The sequence below is a fragment of the Brachyhypopomus gauderio genome, chromosome 18 (genome assembly GCF_052324685.1).
Source record: "Brachyhypopomus gauderio isolate BG-103 chromosome 18, BGAUD_0.2, whole genome shotgun sequence".
Classification (NCBI taxonomy): domain Eukaryota; kingdom Metazoa; phylum Chordata; class Actinopteri; order Gymnotiformes; family Hypopomidae; genus Brachyhypopomus; species Brachyhypopomus gauderio.
In genome coordinates this window covers 16,300,996-16,323,385 of record NC_135228.1, presented here as the reverse complement: position 1 = coordinate 16,323,385, position 22,390 = coordinate 16,300,996, and the positions used below count along the sequence as shown (strand labels likewise).

At 38.7% G+C, this 22,390-nt stretch overlaps 4 protein-coding genes across 12 annotated transcripts; 3 read left to right on the top strand and 1 right to left on the bottom strand.

Moving 5' to 3' along the window:
- The first annotated feature begins 854 nt into the window (after window positions 1–854).
- On the top strand, window positions 855–2,484 carry LOC143481653 (claudin-4-like). The gene has a single exon (XM_076979734.1). It carries the CDS (start codon window positions 958–960, stop codon window positions 1,588–1,590), a length of 633 nt encoding a protein of 210 aa, XP_076835849.1. The 5' UTR covers window positions 855–957; the 3' UTR covers window positions 1,591–2,484.
- A 2,359-nt stretch (window positions 2,485–4,843) lies between these two features.
- On the top strand, window positions 4,844–6,949 carry LOC143481818 (claudin-4-like). The gene has a single exon (XM_076979961.1). The coding sequence runs from the start codon at window positions 5,094–5,096 to the stop codon at window positions 6,036–6,038; it is 945 nt and encodes a 314-aa protein (XP_076836076.1). The 5' UTR covers window positions 4,844–5,093; the 3' UTR covers window positions 6,039–6,949.
- Window positions 6,950–9,742: 2,793 nt separating this feature from the next.
- mettl27 (methyltransferase like 27) lies at window positions 9,743–14,593 on the bottom strand. Of its 7 annotated transcripts, XM_076979667.1 has the most exons (8): window positions 14,003–14,212; window positions 12,750–12,868; window positions 11,755–11,883; window positions 11,517–11,652; window positions 11,156–11,248; window positions 11,011–11,086; window positions 10,483–10,562; window positions 10,137–10,275 (listed from the first exon to the last, which is right to left on the bottom strand). In XM_076979667.1, the coding sequence occupies exons 1-7, from the start codon at window positions 14,019–14,021 to the stop codon at window positions 10,484–10,486; spliced, it is 651 nt and encodes a 216-aa protein (XP_076835782.1). In that variant the 5' UTR covers window positions 14,022–14,212; the 3' UTR covers window positions 10,137–10,275; window position 10,483. The 7 variants fall into 7 exon arrangements, with proteins under 7 accessions (XP_076835777.1, XP_076835781.1, XP_076835780.1 ...); XM_076979668.1 differs by lacking the exon at window positions 10,483–10,562 and having other exon boundaries at window positions 10,073–10,275; window positions 14,003–14,118; XM_076979662.1 differs by lacking the exons at window positions 10,483–10,562; window positions 11,011–11,086 and having other exon boundaries at window positions 9,743–10,275; window positions 14,003–14,115.
- nf2b (NF2, moesin-ezrin-radixin like (MERLIN) tumor suppressor b) lies at window positions 13,388–22,113 on the top strand. Of its 3 annotated transcripts, none has more exons than XM_076979661.1 (17): window positions 13,388–13,526; window positions 14,812–14,918; window positions 15,010–15,135; window positions 15,345–15,467; window positions 15,637–15,720; window positions 15,866–15,934; window positions 16,073–16,155; window positions 16,257–16,332; window positions 16,470–16,607; window positions 16,886–16,960; window positions 17,063–17,176; window positions 17,320–17,442; window positions 18,364–18,581; window positions 18,679–18,781; window positions 18,906–19,042; window positions 19,258–19,408; window positions 19,798–22,113. In XM_076979661.1, the coding sequence occupies exons 2-17, from the start codon at window positions 14,829–14,831 to the stop codon at window positions 19,843–19,845; spliced, it is 1,758 nt and encodes a 585-aa protein (XP_076835776.1). In that variant the 5' UTR covers window positions 13,388–13,526; window positions 14,812–14,828; the 3' UTR covers window positions 19,846–22,113. The 3 variants fall into 3 exon arrangements, with proteins under 3 accessions (XP_076835776.1, XP_076835774.1, XP_076835775.1); XM_076979659.1 differs by having other exon boundaries at window positions 18,903–19,042; XM_076979660.1 differs by having other exon boundaries at window positions 13,460–13,596; window positions 18,903–19,042.
- The last annotated feature ends 277 nt before the right edge of the window (window positions 22,114–22,390 follow it).

Genomic DNA, 22,390 nt, shown 5'->3' with positions numbered 1-22,390 from the left:
TACAACAAAAAAACAGAAAATCTCAGAGTTAAATAAATAAAATAAATAAATTAATATAGGGCATACAAATGTAAATAAATAAGAATAGACATGTCATATTAAATCATAAATACGTGTAGCATAAAATGTTGGAAACGTATACAAATGAGCAGACAAGTAAATAAAGAAAAAAATAGGAAGCATTGTATTTACTTATGATTCTATTTATTTGCTTGTTTGTTTGTTTATCTGTGGTTTGTCATAGTTTACAATTCGGCTTTATATAAGGTGATTATACTGTATTACTATTAACCATTACAAACGGTTGTTTGTTTTGGCAATGATGAAAACGTTCAGCCACATCACTACAATAGCAATTTATTCAGTATCTACAGTGTGTTACTAATCATAGGATAGGATAGGTGTGTTTACGTCGGTAATGTGCAGCAGCACTGTACAAAAACTGTGTGCGCTGTTGTAATATCACCAGTAGTCCACACATTAAAGAAGAAGCTTTCCCTTGACAACATGTACAGACCACTGAGACCAGCAGAAATGCTTTAATCACAAAGGCTTCCAGAAATGGTGTCCTGTTCATGCATTAGGAATAATAACAGAAAGAACAAAAAAAATGTAAGAGTCGTCACCCATATTCTGTGAAAATAGAGATTAATGGTCAGGAAGTGGAGTTGTTGTTATTTCCTTTTATGGACATTCAAAGACTTATCAACCCCCCACTCACCCACCCCCTTCTTACAAAAGGGTCAGTATGCAACTGCAGGAATCTAGACCAACTGGAAAAGCATAAAAACTGGTTTCATGAGCACAAAGACTCCACCCTAATGTTCCCTTGACACCAAAGCTTATAAGCAAGGGTCAGCAACTAAATGAAAGTGACACTGGTGACATTTGAAGCCTGAAGAAGAGACAGCTTTGGTTTCACCTTGAATACGTTTGTTTTCCCAATCAAACGAGAAAATGGTATCTAAAGGACGTCAAATGCTGGGAATCATCCTGGCGATGATTGGCTTTGTGGGGACCATTGTCATCTGTGGTTTGCCAGCCTGGAAGATGTCAGCCTTCATTGGGGCCAACATTGTGACTTCCCAGGTCATTTGGGAAGGCCTTTGGATGAACTGTGTTGTTCAAAGCACGGGTCAGATGCAGTGCAAGGTGTACGACTCCCTTCTTATTCTTCCTCAGGATCTTCAAGCAGCGCGGGCCTTGGTGGTCATCGCCCTTATTGCTGGGATCTTTGGAATACTGCTGTCAATCGTCGGAGGGAAGTGCACCAGTTTCGTTCCAAACGAAAACTCTAAGGCTAAAATCGCCATTGCTAGTGGTGTGTTTTTCATTATTGCAGGGCTTCTTGTCCTGATACCAGTGTGTTGGACTACAAATGCCATCATCAGGGACTTTTACAATCCTGCCCTTGTGGATGCCCAGAGGAGGGAACTGGGTCCTTCTCTCTATGTTGGCTGGGGAGCTGCTGGCCTGCTGTTCTTGGGTGGAGGTCTGCTCTGTTCTTCATGTCCACCAAGGGAAGACACTCCCTATAATGTAACATATACACCGGCCAAATCTGTGGACAGCAGCAAAGCTTACGTATAAGTTTGTTTCATTTGCTTGAGTGATCAATATTTTTATATGCAATGGACAATTTAATCCACCTTGACTGTTGTAAGATATCTGATGTCTTCTAATTTTATGTCTGTCATTGGTGAGTAAACTGAGACAATGGACATTTTCTGTTTGAAAGAAAAATAATTGAAGCTACATAAACCTTTTGTTGATCAGGAACAAATGACTTGCAAAACAAGAAAGGCTTGAATGCAAAAATTTGTCTTGAACCTGTTTTATAAATGCATTTTCTCTGCAATACTTTAATACCTTTTGTACTTTAAGATTTTGTATAAGTGCTCAGTCTCATGTATATCCCAACTCTTTGTGAATTACTGAATTATTATTTTAACTGATTTAAATGCTTTGTGATTCATATATGAACTGAAATCAGAAATATACCTGCATTTAAATAACCTATAAGAAATACCATAAAGGGACAATGACTGGAATTAAAGTACACATGCAAAAAAAATTTAAAACAGGTTTTCTGCCTGAATTAATGCCAGGTGTGACAGTGTGCTTGGCGCCCAGATGGAAGGAAACTGATAAAAACACAGACACACACACACACACACACACACACACACACACACACACACACACACACACACACACACACACACACACACATCCTGCACCAGCTTCACTCTCAATCACCAGATTATTAACCGTGATAACATGTTCCTTGTTTGTGTTGTGTATTAAAGCCTACAGGCACGTTCCCCAGTGCTGCGTACCACTAACCATCCTGCTACAGTGAGCTTGCTGCTTTCTGCATGTTCCAGCACTATGTCTAATTACTGCCACCATTTACCTCCGCTGTGTTTGTTTGCTGACAGCTGTGCTTTGTTATAATGGAGAATAAAGACTCTTATACTGCAATCGCTTGCTCCCTTCTCACCATCCTCACACAAGGCATCCAAGGGCTCCACAGCAGCCTCATATCACAGCATAATAATTGATCTATTGTGCTCCACAGTTTGGGTGAAGCTTTAATATTTGTTGGTATTCATTATTTTTAGTGCTGTCAATTCCAGGTGCCGCAATTAAAAGTCCTCACCAGGATTTTGCTCAAGCTTGCTAGATTTTCTAATTAGCAATCCAGGTAAAATTAGTGAAATCAACACAATCCAGGAAGCCTGAGCAAAATCCTGGTGAGGACTTTTAATCGCGGCACCTGGAATTGACAGCACTAATTATTTTATATGAAGCATCTCTAAATATTATGCAGTGTATATCTACAAAAGGTTTTGCATCAGCCATGGTACATGGGAAGAAAGATTTTGGAACTGTAGCTGTAATTGTACTTTCTCCTTCTGAGCAGCCACTGAACATAAACATCACGCCATGTTTTTATTATGGCAGACCCTTGAGCACTGACATTACTATAAATGCAAGGCATGCCAGAAGATCCTTCAATTTTTATATTGCAGTTTAGATTTATTAATCATGTTGCAATAGCATTACAACATATTACCAATCTGTACTTTGTACAATTGTAGCCTAATTATTTAAGTGGTGACAAGATAAAAAAAATCTGGCAAATTGCTGATCATTGTTGATGGAGCATTGCAGTAATAAAGTTTTAAAAGGGTGAAGCACATAAGTGAAGCACACAGACTACAAAATCTTTCACCAAAGGAACAAATGTTTACCTTGTGCTGCCCTTTTCTTCTTATACATAATCAGCCAACAGTGTTCCCACAGTAAGAAACCTATAGAGCTGGAGAATAGCTAATCCAAATTGCACACGAATACAAAATGTGCAGCAAACAATTTCTAAACTGTAGCTCAGGTTGTATGTTTTTGGATAGCAACTGACTATATATTGCATGTATATTATGTACCTATGCATGACATGCTCTTAACAAAGATGGCATGCTCTTTGGAGGAGTTTGATATTCTGAATAAAGTGGCTGCAAAGTGGGTGTCCATTAGATGTGTTAATGATATTCTTCTTTTTAGTTTTTCTTTGATCAATTTTACTTCACTGACAGATTAGATTTCACTCACATTTTCATTATAAGATAAAGTTGTTGAACAACAGAGCCATTTTGTAATCTCCTGATTATCTTTACTGGGGGTTCCAATAAATAAATACATTTATATGATTGCTAAATAAATATTGCTAAATAAATACTATGATTTGAGTATATTCTGAAATACAAAAAAACAATCAAAATATTAAGTACATTTTAAGTACATTTATCTGAGTAAATATAAAATAAATGCAACCTACATTAGTTTGTCAGTGTCAGAGTAGTGTAACTAAAGTTGGGATTTAAACAATATGACTTAGACTTTGAACATGCAGGAGATTTTGTAAAATCTAAAATAAAACACTTTTGGAAATAAAGTGAAATAATTTCAAAAACATCCTTTATTGTTTTGACATCAATAGGGAAAAGTAAATATTACCTATCATGCATTAACCAGTAAGTTGGTCAGATTTTTTCAATCTGTCATTTGTAGTTATAGTTAGGTCTGCTACTGCCGTTGTGACTCGAAACTTCTTATTGTGACATAGCACATAGTTCACATAGTAAAACCGTAGCATGACAGAGTATGTTCCTGAAGGTGTTTTCTACATTTAAACCCTAGTCAACTTTATGTAGGGCAATACATATCTTTATCATCTCTAATGTGGTCTGGCCATGTCTTTTAGGCAGCTGAAACTGATCAAACCTCATAAATGAGCAATGGGTCCAGTTCTGGAAGCTGGTACTCAATATAAAATTTATATTACTGGTAATTTAAACCCAAGCTTTATTTTCCTAGAATGAAATCGGTTCTACGAAAACATAAATAGCATGAGAAATCATCTTGAATACTGTGAGGTAGACAGTAAATTTTGTGGTCATGGTTTGAATACCTAAAAATGTTTATCTTACAGGGGACAGACTGAAAACTGCATTTCCAGTACAATCATGTGGTTTGATAAGTTTTGGCTTCTGAGTAGAACAACTGATGGATAAATGAACATGCTATATTTGTGCGTATAGACTTAAACACCTCAGCAGAGCAAACTTGGACTTCTACTAAAACACAGCCCCACCCCTTCACCACCACATCTCCTACTGAGCTATTCAGCTTATTTCCCGCTAAAAAAAATGCAGTCCACCCATATTGACAGTGGCTACAAAAGGAATGCGGTTTGGCTAGTAATGTGTAAACTTATACCGATGAAGGTATGGTCTCTTCAGAAACACCTCCTCTTTCATTTACCTTTAGGTTAGGTACTTGTTCTTGATCATTTAGTGTCCAGGCTGCTCTGCTAGTGACATAATGGGTGTAAGTCAGGGAGAGGATAGACAGAGATAAAATCATGAAGGCAAGAAAAGAGGAGAGAGAGATAAAGAGCACTGCAGTTTAGAGGTGTGTGTGTAGGAAGAAGAGGTTTTAGGTAACAGCAGCTCATACCAGTAGGCAAAGCACAGTGCAGAGAACCTATTGGGAATCTCCTGTAGTTTGCATATAGGGGTCTGCAAAGAATGACTTCACAGCGCATGCAGATGATAGGCAGTGCCTTTGCCCTGGTGGGCTGGCTGGGTGTTCTCCTGTGCTGCAGTATACCAATGTGGCGAGTGGCCACCATCGTGGGTACGAACATTGTCTCGTCGCACATCATATGGGAGGGCATCTGGATGTCTTGTGTGGGACAAAGCACAGGTCATGTTCAGTGCAGCTTTTATGAGTCCATGATGACCCTCAGCTCTGACCTGAAGGCCGCTCAGGGCTTCATATTGGGATCCATTCTGACTGGTGCACTGGGCCTCATCCTGGCCTTCGTCGGAGGGAAATGCAGTCGCTTCCTGGACTACAGAGGTGAAGTGAAGAAGAATCGAGTGGCCGCTGCTGCGGGGGTCGCCCTGCTCATTGCTGGACTTCTGTGTTTTATCTCCGTCTCTTGGTCTACTGGTGTCGTTGTCCAGATATTCCACGACTCGCAGATGGCGGATAACCAGCGAAGAGATATTGGAGCGGCTATCTATGTTGGCTGGGGAGCTTCCATCCTTTTGCTCATGGGTGGAGGTGTACTCTGTGCCACTTCCTGTCCCTTAAAGACGGTGGACGACAGCCCCTCAGTCAAATACATGATTGCGCGCTCATCCCAGGCTGGATCTACTGCGGGAAGTTCACAACGGGTTTGGGTCACTAAGCCAGCACAAAAGGGAGTACTGCCAGCGAGTTCTCAGAAGAGTGATAGAGCATCAGCCAATCAGAAAAGGGATAGACATGCCTCTGCAACATCCAGGCGGAGCAATGCATCAACTTCAAAATCCAAGCTGTCAAATTCAGACATGTCTATGGTAGAGTCAGAGTACTGTCGGGGGGCATCCACAAAGTCCCAGATCATTTATGCAGGCTCTGATAACAGCTCAGCAAATCAAATATATGAGCCAATTTCAACAAATCATGAAAAGACTTATATCTAATTTCAAAATGCCTTCCAAGGACACATTAAATGGATCAGAATATATTTAGAATCCAAGGGGGGATAATGTTCTTGAACATTCATTCTTGTAAATGTAATGTAAAGTCATCATACAGAGATTCAGATTATAGTCCATAGGTGTTTACTAACAGATTTTAGAGTTACAAAAGAAGGCATATCATGTTATTAATTATTGTGTTGTATATTTATTTACAGTAATATATATTTAAACATGTATGTTTTTAAGGGTAGAAAACTCTATTTTAAAAGGGACATCTCATTTGAATTTGAAAGTATGGTATGTAAATCTGGCTCAAAATACTTGAGTATATGTGTATAAAATGTATCTGTACTGATAGTTCATTTTAAATATATATAAAAAAGGAATTTGTGATCTTATACAACACACGATAGTCACTATCAGTTGCAAGCAAATGTAACTGTCCCACAGTTTAACAGACATTATTAAATAAGTTTTGTGAAAATGTATTTAAATCAGATATAAAGTCACACCTAATGGACAAACAGAAAATGTGAGGATATGTCTTACAACCACTTATTGTTTTGTATAAACTAGGCAACAGAATCAAACTTCCCAACTCTTAAGTGTTCCTACTGGCTGCATCCAAAGTAATGCTGGACAAAACTGGTCTGAAGCGCCTCTTTGTTTACCCCTCCTGCATTACCTTTTCACAACTGGGCCTCAGGAGTGAAAGAGAGTCACAGGGAAAACCGGTTCAACAGAGAGTGATCTCACAGGAGTGGTTTGCATTTCACGAGGACGTTGAGTGAGTTTCATTCTGTGTCATAGAAGCTTCCTGTGTGATCTTGGGCATGCAATTACAACATTTGCAGATAAACAATGTATTAAGATATATGTTTTGCCTGAACATTGTACAAATACAGTACTTTTTAAACAAATGTTATCATCTTTCAGCACCAGGAAATCTCTTTATGTATGTCAATACATTAGCCCATGTTTTTTTTTTTAATCATTGTTGTCCTAGGTCTAAAGTGTCCTGCACACTGAAATGGGGACCCTGTAGGTATAGAAAATGGTAAAGAAAAGTCAGAAAACAAAATAGAAAACAATAGCAAAGGACTTATCAGCTTTCAGGATCTGGGTGAACTTTTTGTCCTCTGTAGAGCTTCAGTCTTTGGAATTCTGCTTGGATTGATCCACTCTCAAACATTTAGAACAGTTTCAAAGGAGGAAATCAATTGTTTTTTTTTTTAGGTTTCTCTACATAGGTTCATGCAGATGAAAAAAAAACTTGCCTCACAAAAAATAAAAATGGAAAACAACTGACAAACAAAGGCACTTTTTATAGTAATGCTTCCATCTAGTGGTAAGAACCTACTCTAGCCAAACACAAGAGAGCCTTCAACATTATGGTTCTGTTGACTTCATAGAGGCGATTTGCTTTTTGTTGCTCCTAAACAATATGAATTTTCAGTCGCATTTTCAGATTTTTCCCAGCTCTGAAATATACATGGAATATAGCACACCCTGCCATGAGGATAGCTTTTTGGATGTTTCAATTACTTCAAAGAACATTCTGGTTTTAATACGAAAATTTGCAGCACAACTCCTCACAATGCAAGCTCTGCAAAACTTTCATTCTTTATAAAGTAAAATGTCATGTGAAAATTTCCTAAAACGTCATGTAAAAAGTGCCTTTGCTTGCCTTTTACCTGATCAGAGACCCGATGTATATAAACAATCTAGTATTAGATTATTGTTCTTGTTTTTGAAAGATTTTTGCTTATTTCCTAGGTAAATTCTTCCAAGCCCTCCACATGTATACTGGATGCTGTAAAAACTCGTCTACTCAAAGAAATACTGCACAGTAATATATAACCTTTGGTCGCTATAATTAATTCTTCTCTGAAACTAAGCTAATTCCCCAGTTGTTTAAGCATTCAGTCATTAAGCCACTAATTTAAAAACCTGGTCTTAATCCCCATGAAATGTCCAACTATAGGCCAATTTCTAATCATTCTACTGGATAGGCTGGAGACACTAAAAAAGAGGTCAAGCACTCCCCTGGTTCAAATCCTATGTGACTGATAGATATCAATAATGAATGATCAAGATCAGAATGCACAAAAGTAATATATGGTGTCCAACAAGGATCTGTATTGGGCCCCATATTATTATTATTATATTGCCAAAAGTATTCTCTCACCTTCCTTGACTCACATCTGAGCTTAAGTGACATCCCATTCCTAATCCATAGGGATCAATATGACATTGGTCCACCCTTTGCAGCTGGAACAACTTCAACTCTTCTGAGAAGGCTATCCTCAAGGTTTAGGAGTGTGTTTATGGAGATTTCTGACCATTCTTCCAGAAGTGCATTTGTGAGATCATACTGATGTTAGACAAGAAGGCCTGGCTCCCAGTCTCCGCTCTAATTTATCCCAAAAGTGTTGAGGTCAGGACTCTGTGCAGGTCAGTCAAGTTCATCCACACCTGATTCTGCCATCTATAGCTTTATGGACCTTGCTTTGTGCACTGGTGCACAGTCATGTTGGAAGAGGAAGGGGCCAGCTCCAAACTGTTCCCACAAAGTTGGGAGCATGGAATTATCCAAAATGTCTTGGTATGCTGAAGCATTCAGAGTTCCTTTCACTGGAACTAAAAGGCCAAGTCCAGCTCCTGAAAAACTCCACACCTATTTTCTATTGATTCGGATCTTTCATTTGACGCACATATATGCAATGTCACTAAGGCTGCCTTTTTTCCATTTACATAAGATTGCCAAACTTAGACACTTACTTTCATTAGCTGATGCAGAGACACTGGTCCATGCTTTTGTCTCGTCAAGATTGGACTACTGTAATGGTCTTCTAATTGGATGCTCTTAGTCTAAACAGTCCATAAAGAAGCTACAACTTGTACAAAATGCTGCAGCTATCCTAACTACGGCTAGAAAATTCTATCACTTTATTCCTACTCTGTCAGTGTTGCTCTGGCTCCTGGTTAAATACTGAATTGATTTAAAAATTCTTGTTGACATATAAAGCATTAAATGATCTTGCCCCACAATATCTGAGTGAACCCATTGCATACTATAATCCATGATACCTGCTGTACTCTTAGTTGAAGGGTTTCTCTTAGTTCTGAAAATTAGCAAGACTACAGCTGGCCTTCTCCTTTAAATACCTTCAGTTATGGTAACTTGCTCATTAGTAATCTGGACATGTGCGTTTGTAAAGCTGCTTTGTGACAACATATGCTGTAAAAGGCGCTATATAATCATCCTTTGATCTCAAATATCATCCTCCCAATAAAACAGTAACTAATATTATACTTAAACACTTAAAAATCATCCAGGATGATTCTAAGATCACATTACTTTTTTTTTAAGGATCCTCTAATAATGATGAGATAAATAACTAATCGAATAACTGGTACTATATAGTGCAACCAATCTACACTAATAAAATAACTAGCACAGAAATATAAATTGGTGTAATCTATTCCTCCTCATGCAACATTCCTCCTCTGTTGTATTTCTTGATAGAGCTGTGATTAGCTTTAAATAAGATGGACTCAGATGGACTTATCTCAAAAATGTTTCTACATATGTGCTATGTTGTATCTTTTCATTTTTATGAGTTGTATCTCCCAGGATATGTTGCCCCATTAAGGTATAAAAGTAGACCAATTACTTAATTCATTGTTAAATTTACTTAACATTGAATGCACATTTTAATTATGAAATGTTTTATTCCCCTATATTGCCATGCATATTTCTTATATTTTTCTTTAAAATACACCAAGTCCATACCTAATAAATCAGCGAACAATTGTTTCAATGGTCCGCAAAAGTAATATTTTGTAAACATTATGTAGCAACCATTATAACAAGCAAAGTTTTCATTTGAATTCCCTCAATAAACAGAGAAATACACAGGAAAATTATACACACTATCCAACTTAAGCTATTTAAACTAAAACTTAATGACCCTCTGTTTATGTACACAAATTTCCCAACCTTATCACTGATACAGCTGTTGTTTGTTTTATTGCGTTCTCTGATACAGGTAGACAGCTCCAGGTATGTAGCCAGTCTCGTGCTCAGCCACAGCTCTTTCCCACTCTTCCACTTCATTAACAGCTACACAGCTCCATCTTTTCTCTTCCACCATCCTTCTAACCACATGCTCAAGCTCTGCTTTGTATTCTTGATTTTCTGCATTGCCTCTTGTAGTCATGCACACATATCCTCCTGGAATAAGGAGAAAAGTGGTTAAAGATTAAATGCCCGTCCTGACATTCTATGTACTCATATGTTTCACAGTCCCATCTAGAATTGTAGACAGCTTCCAGAAATCTTTTAGAATTATGTCATAGTTTTAGATTATGTTAAACAGTCTTATGACATAAAAAGGATAGGTCAAGCTATCCTATAAATAATGTTTACATTGCATGTTACCTCAATGAAAGATCGGATTTCCTTCATTACAAGTTCCCAGCTGTGGGCTCCTGACCCTGTCTGTGTTTCTCATAAATAGCCTACATATTTAATAATTAATAATACATCAATAAGATGGTGAGTGTGCAGTGTGCATTATAAAAGCACTTTCTGTATATTAGTTAACCCTTTTAGTCAACATTTAGGCTACATATACGCGGATAAATGCCCAAATCGCGTCTTTGTCAACAGTAAAATCAATATGAACAGCAAAAGCTCAATTTTTTCAAATCCGATACGGGGCACTTCCATATAGGCTATAGTATACTGACAACAGTACGTATATGATTTGACTGTGCTTTAACGTCAATTCAACTTGATACTGATCTCACTTTCGCGATACGGAAAAATAGACGCTAACAGTGAAAGAGGATTTTAGTGTCAGGACAACCAGGCAACATTTTAATGCGCGCTCCGTTTTTATCACTATCTGTGATAAAATGTTAGGCAAGTGGCTGTTTGTTACTGTTTCTGATTTTGATGGTTTACCTCTGGTCGGGCATGCCACGTGAAGCACTGATCTTTTGCGCACGCGGGGTCATTTTAGGAGCTTCATCTGTTCGGCCTAACGTCGGATAAATTGTGAATAGCCTAACAAAAGATTCAGAATGCAGAATGTACTGCGAAGGCCCACCTGGCTTTGTGGCTCGCCAGAGCTGCTCGATTACCGTCACTGGCACTTGTCCAACACTCAGAGCTCCAACAATTACAACGATATCATACATCTCTAAAAGAATTGACAGAATGGTAACGTCAATTAAAAATAATATATGAATGTACAACAATTAAACTGAATATAATTGTATTTAACCCTATACGGCTCATGTATATTTGTGACTTCAGTAGAAATAAACAAACAATAAAAAATGATATACTGTGCTGCCCAAAATTATTCATACCCCTTACAAATGTTGACTTAAAGTAAACATTTAACATGCACTTAAGATCTTAGCCATTTCAGCCAAGTTTCATTCACATAAAGCAACATGTATTACCATCTTGTTCCAGCAGGGAATCCTGACCCAGCATGCATTGTTTAAGCTCCTGAAAGAGTCCTGTTTTTCTTGCCAAATCCAACATTCCCGCACATCCATCAATGCCAACAAAATGTTTAAACCCCAGTTTTTTAAGCTGTTGCAAGAAAATCACATCATAATTTTTGTGTAATAAAATTGTCCATAATGTATGTGAAAACAATGGCAACATAAAAATAACATAAGATATTATTCTTACATGTGCAGAGACCAACCCTGTCCCACATGCCACATCCAGAATAATGGCTCTCGCTTTATCACCTTTGAAGTTTTTAGTTATGCATTCTGCAGCTAGATGCGGAGCACGGTAATCCAACAGTGCGACATCCTGTGAAAGCAATTTCAAATACATCCATTACATATTTCTGTAATAACCGGAGTCTTGCACAGTAAGGCAGATTACCAACTAAAACTAAATTTGCATTTCCTGAAGGAACTACTAAGAGGGCTTGAAAAGGTGTGCCCTGTTGGGATTGAGATTATGGCCAATACCCTTGAGTGAGCAAATTTAGGGTCAAGGCCCTGCCTGGGACAAAGATTTCAGCTGCTGGTTGTGAGACGGTTAGAGTATAATGTGTGTAGAGTCTCGTGTGTATTATGTTGTGTATGGTGTGAGGTAATGTGTTGTGTATGAAGGTGTGTAGTGTGTATGGTGTTTATGTTGTATATGGCTTGTGAATTGTGTATGAAGGTGTGCAGTGTGTGTTTCAAAAGTATATTTTGCTGTGTTGTTATTAAATGGTCGGTTTTCTAGTATCTGACTCGTTCCTCTTGCTATCTTCTTAAAATAAAAGACTCCATACCTTTATTTGCTGGATTGTCTGTTTATTTTTTCCCCATAGTAGGCCTATATATCTTTTATCTCAATTGTTGCTCAACAAGATCAATACTGTACGGTTAAAACACTGCCCATTTCCAACTCATCTGTCACTGGTATTTAGAGCCAACTTTAAATTACCTCTTGCCCTCTAGTGGCCCAAGAATATATACACAGGCAATTAAATGGCTCCCACAGTGCTTATTATGTGTATGAAGGTGTGTTAGTGTGTATGAAAGTGCAGTGTGTACGCTGTGTGTGTAAGATGGTGAGTAAATGGCATGAAAGAAGGTGAGTGTGTGAGTGTTAGAAGCAGACATCTGAGAGGTTTCCGAGGCCTCTAATTATGTGATTTGTTGTGCCTGTATCTGGGGTACCTGTTCATAGTTCTCTGCCCAGGTGCTATAGAACCCAATTTTACTCTGAAGTCCCACGTTCGTATGAGCTGAAAGGATTACATCCCGCACATCTGCAAAGGTTCTGCTGCTTGCCATTACTGTGGGAAACAACACTGTTTGTTATAAAGAAAAAATATACACATCAACACTGAGCTCAGCACCTTATTGCAGAGAACTTAAATCAAACGTTAAAGACTGTTCATGTCTTTAATATGGTATTCTTGACGAATGGCATCCAAATTCGTTGCTGTGCTTGATGGTTATTTTGGTATAGTTCACAGTCTGTTTATATTCAATGCCAACACTTGTAGAATATGTAAATAAGGCATTCTACATTTCAGATATTGCGTTCATAAATCCAGAAACTATCTAATATTTAACTGTCATTACAGATCATCAGTGTTGTAGAGCATATAGCTATCTAGTTAGCTGAGCGGTATTTTCCAGGGACCACAGTCAGGGTTCGCTGTTTTTCCATCCTCACGTGTGGAGCTGTGCTGAAGTTTGACCGCAAGTTACTTATCCCAGGAAAACTAACTCAGTGGCAGACTGAAATGCCGATACCAGCCCACGTACATCCCGACAGATCCGTTTACTTCATGTTTGTGTTCCCGTGTAGCGGGAGAGGCCGGACAGCGAGTTAACTAAACGTCGACACGTCGTGGACACGGACTCCCAACCGCCACTGGCATTGTCTTGGTCGGGAACTTCACTCCAGTGGTTCGGCCTGGTTAAACAATAACAGGGGGACCGAAGGTACTTGGCCAGCTAGGTTTAATTTAACTTTGCTTAACCACACAGACCCTTAACTACAAACACAGACCGAGTGAGTATGGCCAGCTAGCTAGTTAAGTTAGCCAACTAGTTTAACAGCCCAAACAGTCGTCCGTTAGCCTAGCTAGCTAGCTTCACTAGCTGTGTTGTGAGGTAACTTTACGTTTTACACTCTGTTTTGTATGTGCGACCGAAGTGTCCTTGTTGTGTTTGGGTAGTTAACGCTAGGACGTTTAGCCTAAAACTGCTTGTGCCGCTTTCTAGCTAACATTTGTAGCTAGTTGTCACTCATACTTTTGTTTAGCTTGTTATCTTATTAGCTAGCTACATTTTGCCTTGCTGCTGTCACGAATAGTGGCTAGCTAACCTAATTAGCTAGGTAGCATTAGAAGGGACAACCTGATAAACCTGACCCCCGTGTAAATGCAATGGACACACCATAACTCCACATTACTTACCTAGATAGCTAAATAACATAAAACGTCTACAGGGAATTGTGTGTAACTGTCTAGAGCAGATACTGTCCTACCGTAGGTTTATCTTGGTGTAGCTGGCCAGGTTAACTAGCTCCTAGATAACTTAGGACAAAATCAAATCACTTTTATTGTCATGCCACATTAGCACAGGTGTGAAAGGCTTGGGTGCATAGTCCTTCATAATGTGCAAACACGCATTACTTTGCAGAATAAAATATATACAAAATAAAATATAAATATATACAATGTGAAATGTACACGCCAGCGCCATATAAATTAAATGAGTGACTGGGAGTTGAATATGGAGTTGAAGACCTACTGTGTGCTGTTCAGCAGTCTGATGGCCGGGGGGGAAGCTGTCTTGAAACCGGCTGGTTCTTGACTGAATGCTTCTAAACCTCTTCCCACTCAGCATCCTTGTGAATAGGGAATGACTTGGATGGGTGGAGTCCTTTAAGGTTTTTGGTGGTCCTCCTCAGGCAGCGGCGGGTATACAGTTCTTGGAGGTTTGGCAGTTGAACCCCGGTGATGTGCTGGGCTACACGAACCACCCTCTGCAGAGATTTACTCTCCAGGGCGGTGCAGTTCCCATACCAAGCGGTGTTGCGACCAGTCAGAATGCTTTCCACAGTGCATGTATAAAATGTTCTGAGGATGCAGGTGTTATGTAACTAGCTCGCCAGTTAATTCTCAGATGAATAAACAATAAAATGTCTATACACAACAATCGATACTTTATAATGTTGTCATTTTTTTAATTCGATGAAATATGTTGTGTTTCTGCCCTTTAGGGTAAATAAAAATCAACATGTCAATTTTGGGACTTAAAAAGAAACAACCGAAGACTTTCAAAGTCAAGGTTATCACCATGGATGCTGAAATGGAGTTCAGTTGTGAGGTAGGTTAGTGATAATGAAGATGAAATGCGCTGTCCTTAAACTCATGTATTCCATTGGTTGTCATTTTTGACAGTGTGTTATCATTAACAGGTCAAATGGAAAGGGAAGGACTTATTTGATTTAGTGTGTCGGACCGTTGGACTAAGAGAAACTTGGTTCTTTGGCCTCAGGTACACCGTAAAAGACACTCATGCTTGGCTTAAGCCTGACAAACGGGTAAGTGTAGTAAAGGCAGCAATATTCTGTTTTCTAGGCATTTTTAAGCTGTTCAGAAGGCAAAAGATTAAAATTCTGAGTTGCAACTCTGACAATCATTTCAGTAAGTCGTTACCATCAATAGGTATTTTAACTTATACATTTGATTTAAAGGAGAAATGTATTATTTGGGCTGTCAGTTAGCGTGCTTGTTTTTACCTTTCACCCAGGTTTTGGATCAAGATGTTCCTAAGGATTCTCCTATAACATTTCATTTTCTTGCTAAGTTTTTTCCTGAAAAAGTAGAGGAGGAACTTGTTCAGGAAATCACACAGCATCTTTTCTTCTTACAAGTGAGAGAGTGTTTATATGAACGTTATTCTTCTGTTTGGGAGTGGGGGAGGGTTATTGTTTTTTTGGCATAAACCTGTCACTTTCCCTTCAGCCTCTCCATTTATGAATGTTGTTGTTTCTAACTACTGTGTTTAAATATTGTCTCAAAATGTTCTTTGTCTCATTAAGGTGAAGAAACAGATACTGGATGATGAGATCTTTTGTTCTCCGGAGGCCACTGTCCTTTTGGCATCATATGCTGTTCAAGCCAAGGTCAGTTTCCATAAAACAATGATTAAAAATAGCTCTACTGAGTAAAGTTCTCTTAGTATTACACCGTGAATACATTCCACTGCTCTGCTATTATAACTGCTTTATTGTAGCTTTATTGTGAATGTTTCTACTACATTTTATGTAGTATGGGGACTATGATCCAAACTTTCACAAGCCAGGCTTCCTAGCCCAAGATGAACTCTTGCCTAAAAGAGTAAGTGCCAGCTATTACACACACACACTATATATATATATATATTAAAAATATATATAATTGGTGATATATATACGATATTGGCACACAATATTAGGTGACTCATTCTGATTCTTCCACGTTGCCTCTCCACTCCAGGTGCTAATGCAGTATCAGATGACACCAGAGATGTGGGAAGAAAAAATCACTGCGTGGTATGCTGAACACAGAAATATAGCAAGGTGAACAACCCATCTGGACTTCATATCCTAACCACAGAATTAAATCTTTTTTATTGTGCCATCATGATGAACATTTTGCTTGATGCCGTCTTTGACTTCAGGGATGAAGCTGAGATGGAGTATCTGAAAATAGCACAGGACCTTGATATGTATGGCGTTAGCTATTTCTCCATCACAGTAAGTCGTTCTGTGTTTTAGAAAGCTATGTCCTAAACACATTTTGCTGTTACATTGTATATATTAAAAACATTCTCACAAGCAGAGCATACAGAACACAATTTTAAGGATTTTAAAATTATTATTATATTTTGTAGCAAAACAAGAGAGACACTGAGCTCCTGCTTGGTGTGGATGCACAAGGCCTTCATATCTACGGCCCTAATAGCAAGCTGAACCCTAAAAAGTCTTTTCCTTGGAGTGGCATTCGCAACATCTCCTACAGTGAGAAAGAGGTATTGGAACAGAAAAACATCACATAGTTAAAGTCTTCTTCTTAAACATGGTTCATCCAAGGTTTATAGTGGTTTCTCTGCACAGATAATACAGCATGCTGTGTTTCAATATAGTATTGCATAGTAAGGTAACCTTCTGGGACTAGACTTTAAAAAACATGCCTATAGACAAAAAGTTTCTGGCTAGATGTGTCTTCTTGTTCACCCAGTATAGCCAACGTTTTCAAGTATTTTCTGTACATGCCAAACAAACATATTTGTACTGTTTCTGTTAACAGTTTACTATTAAGCCATTAGACAAAAAGAAGGAAGTATTCAAATTCTATTCCTCACAACTCAGAGTCAACAAGCTGGTAAGTTTTCCAGTAAAAAAAATAAAAAATTATTTGTATCTTAATGTTTTGTCAAACGTATATGGAGTGGTCTTGAGTCACTGTGATATTGGCATATATTAGATCTTACAGCTGTGCATTGGAAACCATGATCTTTTCATGAGGCGGAGGAAAGTGGACTCCATTGAGGTCCAGCAAATGAAGGCTCAGGCCAAAGAAGAGAAGGCCAGGAAAAAGGTCTGCTTGTTCAGAATCCCTTACGTCTCCCCTCTGTGCTGTGTGAACATTACTCATGCTTTCACTTGGTTGATAATTTGATTAGTCTTTTTTTTTTGCCATGTGGCTTGTCATTATTTCCTTTTGGGTGTGTGTGTGATTAGATGGAGCGCCAGATTATTGCGCGTGAGAAGCAGTTGAGGGAGGAGGCGGAGCGGTCTAAAGAGGAGATGGAGCGACGTATGTTTCAACTACAGGACGAGGCTCGTATGGCAAACGAAGCGCTGGTGAGAAATACAGCACCATACGTGCAGCACCATTCTCCAGTGAATTGCGGTGTCTGGAGTTCTGTGGCATCTCTGCATATTGTGCACACCCCCTTCTCCAGACTAAATCTAATTCAGAGTGCTATGTTTGTGTTGCATTGAATTGCCTTAATTTTGTAAATTAGCTATGACCCCTAAATGAGTGAGTTTCCTCACTCTTATGAACCCCACGGCCCCTCTAACAGCTACTGGCTTCAGTCTGGCCTCCCCATCCTAACTGGTCTAGAACTGCCACTGATTTGGTAGAGATTTGCATGTGTTATCAGCATCAATATTGTTGCACAGCTGACGCGTGCAGAAAGATTATTTAGACCGTCAGCACTCTAATGAATAACTTGTAACACTGATTGTCCATCTAGATATGGAAAATATGCGGCTAGATTTTCTGGCAGATTACATTCTTCAGTCTTGTTCAAACATCTTGAACAAGGTGTGTGATTGGTCGTGTAAGACTTGTACCTGTGTTAAAAGTTGTGAAGCGACCTTGGGTATCTTGAAAGGCGCTATATAAATTGAACATTCATCTTGGTATATATACACTGACAAATAGCATTGTCAAGCAATCTGTCTTTCTAGCTAATGTTACCAAAGCCTATGGTATCAATAGCAAGCTACCATAAGAATGCGTTGGTTTCGTGGTCGAGACTTTTAACTAGCTAGATAACTTATTTTTGCTTCCATCAGTATTCAATACTAGCAATATTGTGCTATAGTTATTGTAAAGTCATATTTTGTAAATTTTCAGCCAACTTGGTTTATTCAGTGCTCTTATACCTTAGTCCACATGAAAATAGTTAAATATAATCAAATAGTTATTCAAAATTAATTAAAAAATTTTTTTTTAATCTCTTAAAAAACTCACTTAAAAATCTACCCATGTAGCTGCGCTCTGAGGAGACGGCCGACCTTCTGGCAGAGAAGGCACAGATTGCTGAGGAGGAAGCCAAGCTGTTGGCACACAAAGCGGCCGAAGCCGAGCAGGAGAGACAGAGGCTGGAGGTCACGGCCCTGAAGACCAAAGAGGAGCACAGGCTCATGGAGCAGAAGATGAGGGAGGCGGAGCAGCTGGCTGTGAAGCTGGTGGAGCAGTCTGAGAGGAGGTCTGCGTTCAGAGCAGTCCCCTGACGTAAGGGTGTTGGTGATAATTGGGATGCATGGCAGTCAGTGGCAGCATACATACTGGTCTTTTTTTGTCAGGTCAAAGGAGGCTGACCACTTAAAGCAGGACCTGAATGAGGCCAAAGACGCAGAGCGCAGGGCCAAGCAGAAGCTCATTGAGATCACCAAAACAACATACCCGGTAAAAACTAATAATGCAGCTCGCAGCCATTACATGTCTTTCTTTTTTCCCTTGTGTTTCAAGTAAGGTTTACTGTTTGGCAAATGCTTTTTTGCATTAAATGTTGCCATGTTGTGTTTAGCAGATAGCTCCATACCCGAACCCCCCCGCACCATCTGGTCCCGACAGCGCGGAGATGCCTTTGGACATGCCCACATCGTATCGACTGGACTTCAAAGACTCTGACATGAAAAGACTATCTATGGAGATCGAACGTGAACGGTACCTATCGCCTCACCAGTTGAAAAAACTCTTGTTCTTATTTACAAGGAAAATCATCTTTTCTTTCCACATTTTACTAAAGAGACTTTCCTTTTGGCAAAGGATGATTTAAAAAAAGAGAATGTCAGTTAGGCTATATCATTGTTTCTGATAAAGAACACAGTTGTAAGGTAAAGCTCGACGATTTGCCGCATGTCCTTTGTTGTGCGTCTCAGGCTGGAGTACATGGAGAAGAGCAAACACCTGCAAGACCAGCTGAAGGAGCTGAAGTCTGAGATCGAGTCTCTGAAGCTGGAGGAACAGCAACAAACGGGTGTATACAGCCTCAGGGGATACGCAGAACCACTCTACGTTCCCCACAGCAACGTAAGACACACACACACACACACACACACACACACACACACACACACACACACACACACTGCACCTGAAACAGGTACCACCACAAATGAGGTCCCTGGACATCTGCTCCTCTCGTAAAAAATCTCACTCCACTCTACCAGAATATCAGACATGTATCTGACATGAATTATCGCAGATTAACTATGCAGAGTTTTATCATGTAGAAGAGGGGCTTGGATAGGACCGTGCATGGCAGTAAAGTGGCTTTTACACTCTTTATTTTTTATTGTTCTTAAAAGGTACAAGAGCAATGTGAATTAGGGGTTGAAAGAAACCTCTCTTTTGTGCTCAGAAAGTGATGGAAAGCCACATGAGGTGTTATCAGTGTTCTCTCCTCTGTACATTTGCAGCGTAACTCTGCTTACATGGCTCAGATGGCCTTCTTTGAAGAGGTGTGAATGGATCGGGCCGCCGCTGCTGTATAAAGGGCAAGACGGAGCTGGAGATGTCATCACTACAGTTTGCAACAATCGCCAGGACATGTAACAGTATTGAGCGCGCACTCTTGCACAGCAAGCTTTGTAAAGGTGCTTTAAAAACAAATAGTGTGCTGCGGGCAGTTGTAGCAATGCAAATATGTCGTTGTGCACAGACGACTAAGGTTTTACTGTAGCCATGAATATGCTGTCCCTTCAAATAACTGTTTCAAGTCTGCCTTGTCAAAATTTATCTGGAATACAGGTTGGTTTTTTTTTGAGAAAAGGGATGTTTTTCAAGGGAAACATTTGTTTCCTTGTGTTACTTTTCAAGATTCCTTTTGCTTGTTAAATGACTCCATACAAATGTTAAATATTACTGTTCATACATCTACCTGATTAAATCAACACTCAGTAAATAACCTAAATTGCTACATAAATCACTATTTTTAGTGAATTGCTGAATTTCAAGGATAGTTTTGTCCGACTCTTGAGTATTTTTTACGTGCATGGCTAAGTCTCGGGATATATTTTTCATAACTGTTTAAGCCTCCTATGTAATGTTTTAAGTAATTGCCAAGTATTTCACTAAATTTAGGACATGACAACTGATCCATGACATCAAAGACTGGTGAGTTGCACAACCTAATTGCCAGAACAGGAATACTCAATGAATTTAATAGTCCTGACACACCGATTTGTGGCAGCTCAGATCCTGCTTTAGTCTTCATGCACCTCTCTCAAGAGGACACGTAAACTAGCAGTCTTTTTTGCAGTGAAAAAATATACACTTAACACTTGTTTCACATCTATCCTTTTATCTGACTCAAGAAATTTGCTTTGACCTAAATTAAGGAGTGGTATTTGCTTTGAGTGCTTTTATTTAAATTTTTTGTAGGAAGTTCTGGATGAGACTGATCTGACATAACCAGATATTCTGGTCTAGAGTTGTGTGGGTGGGTGTGGGTGTCTTGCACATACTGTTGATGGACAAACGTGTTTTGACACTGCAAATTATTTCCGCATATTGCTTGGTGTCAAACAATGACCAAAAATAAACAGCAGCAGAAATCATTTTGATGCACAGAAGATGAGCATTGTGAACCATTTCGGATCTCATTTGTTGCTTTATACACTTACCCATGAAATTATTCTAAACAAATCTGCAGATATATGAAAAATGTTTTCCCCATAATATCCCAGCGCATGTAAAGAGTTTTGTTTTCCTATCCACCACCCAATAAGACCGTTTCACCCAAGTATGCAGCAGTTATATGTCTTGCTGTCAGGGTTGTCCTGAATGCAGATAAAAATGTGTGAAGCAAAGAAATAATCTTGTGATTCTACATAGAAGACATCAGCTGTCGTTATTAGTTGGTAGTTTTGTGAGTTTAACTGGTGTGTACATTTAGGGTCGCTGTTAAACCATTTTTCATGCACGTTATTCAATGAATAACTTTATTCTGGTTTAGACATTTTTGTTATCTGAATGAACCTTTTTCATTTTATGTAATCAACCAAGAATACCATTATCAGTCTCAAATACCATACAACAAGGCAAGCACAATTTTCATCAAAATGAAATTATGCAATTATACATAAATCCCATGGAATCTAGCAAAATCAAGCAACATGGTGTTTACAGGCTTTGCATTTCATGATGTTGGAGGCATATGCAAACTTTCATTCTCCTTCTTCTTCATTGGTGTTTACATGGGAGTATGAAGTTGCTTGAGCATGTCGTTTGATGTTGAAATATGGGAGTAAGAACATGGTCATTGATTAGAATAGCAGGAAATGCAAACAGACTACACTCTGTTATTAACACACTTAATGCACAATGTCTTAGACTTGGTGGAAAAAAACATTCCAGTTTTTGTAGTATATAATCAGTCTATGTACACTATGCACATTAGCTTTGGAAAGTATTACTAGTATCAAAGTAAAATATTCATGTTTTAATGAAACCTGCACATCTCTGACCTTGTACCAAATGCTAGTTTATCATCATGTATACCATCGAGCTCATTTGTTTGCCCATGTGCCTTATTTTTGGAGCAATATGAACATTCTTTAACCTGATAAATACGTGTTTATAGGGATTTAGTAACACTGCATTTTCAGTCTTTATTTCAAAAAGTAGTAACAGTATTATGGTATTTGTTTTGAACATGTGCCACAGTTATACATGGTGATATGGTCTTTTATGTATTGTGAATTATTAACTAATAATAAACTGCAAAAATTATATTTTACAATTACCTTGTAAATGTATTTTAATTATGTATGGATGGCCTGATAACCGGGTCCTCCTATACATCTTATGCCCTGTGATGTAAAACACTTGGAGATTTTGGCCTCAAATGTGCTGTGTAAATGAAGGGTGGTTATATGCTTGCCAATATAAATATACTGCTCACAAACATTATAGTTGTATATTTCCCGTCAGTGCTGAGAGCAATGCAGTTACAGATACTGTATTAAAAGTTTGCTTATAAACAAACTGTCCGCCAGAGTATATATCATT

What these genes read in the sequence shown, in the direction of transcription:
- LOC143481653 (XM_076979734.1), top strand. Translation starts at nt 958, where the DNA reads ATGGTATCTAAAGGACGTCAAATGCTGGGAATCATCCTGGCGATGATT.
- LOC143481818 (XM_076979961.1), top strand. Translation starts at nt 5,094, where the DNA reads ATGACTTCACAGCGCATGCAGATGATAGGCAGTGCCTTTGCCCTGGTG.
- mettl27 (XM_076979662.1), bottom strand. An exon ending in GGGCAGAGAACTATGAACAG is followed by an intron (nt 11,884 to 12,749) that starts GTACCCCAGATA and finishes TTGCTTTCACAG; the next exon opens with GATGTCGCACTGTTGGATTA. An exon ending in TTCCCTGCTGGAACAAGATG is followed by an intron (nt 11,249 to 11,516) that starts GTAATACATGTT and finishes CAATTCTTTTAG; the next exon opens with AGATGTATGATATCGTTGTA.
- nf2b (XM_076979659.1), top strand. Translation starts at nt 14,829, where the DNA reads ATGTCAATTTTGGGACTTAAAAAGAAACAACCGAAGACTTTCAAAGTC. An exon ending in AAGAGAAGGCCAGGAAAAAG is followed by an intron (nt 17,177 to 17,319) that starts GTCTGCTTGTTC and finishes GTGTGTGATTAG; the next exon opens with ATGGAGCGCCAGATTATTGC. An exon ending in TCACCAAAACAACATACCCG is followed by an intron (nt 18,782 to 18,902) that starts GTAAAAACTAAT and finishes TGTTGTGTTTAG; the next exon opens with CAGATAGCTCCATACCCGAA.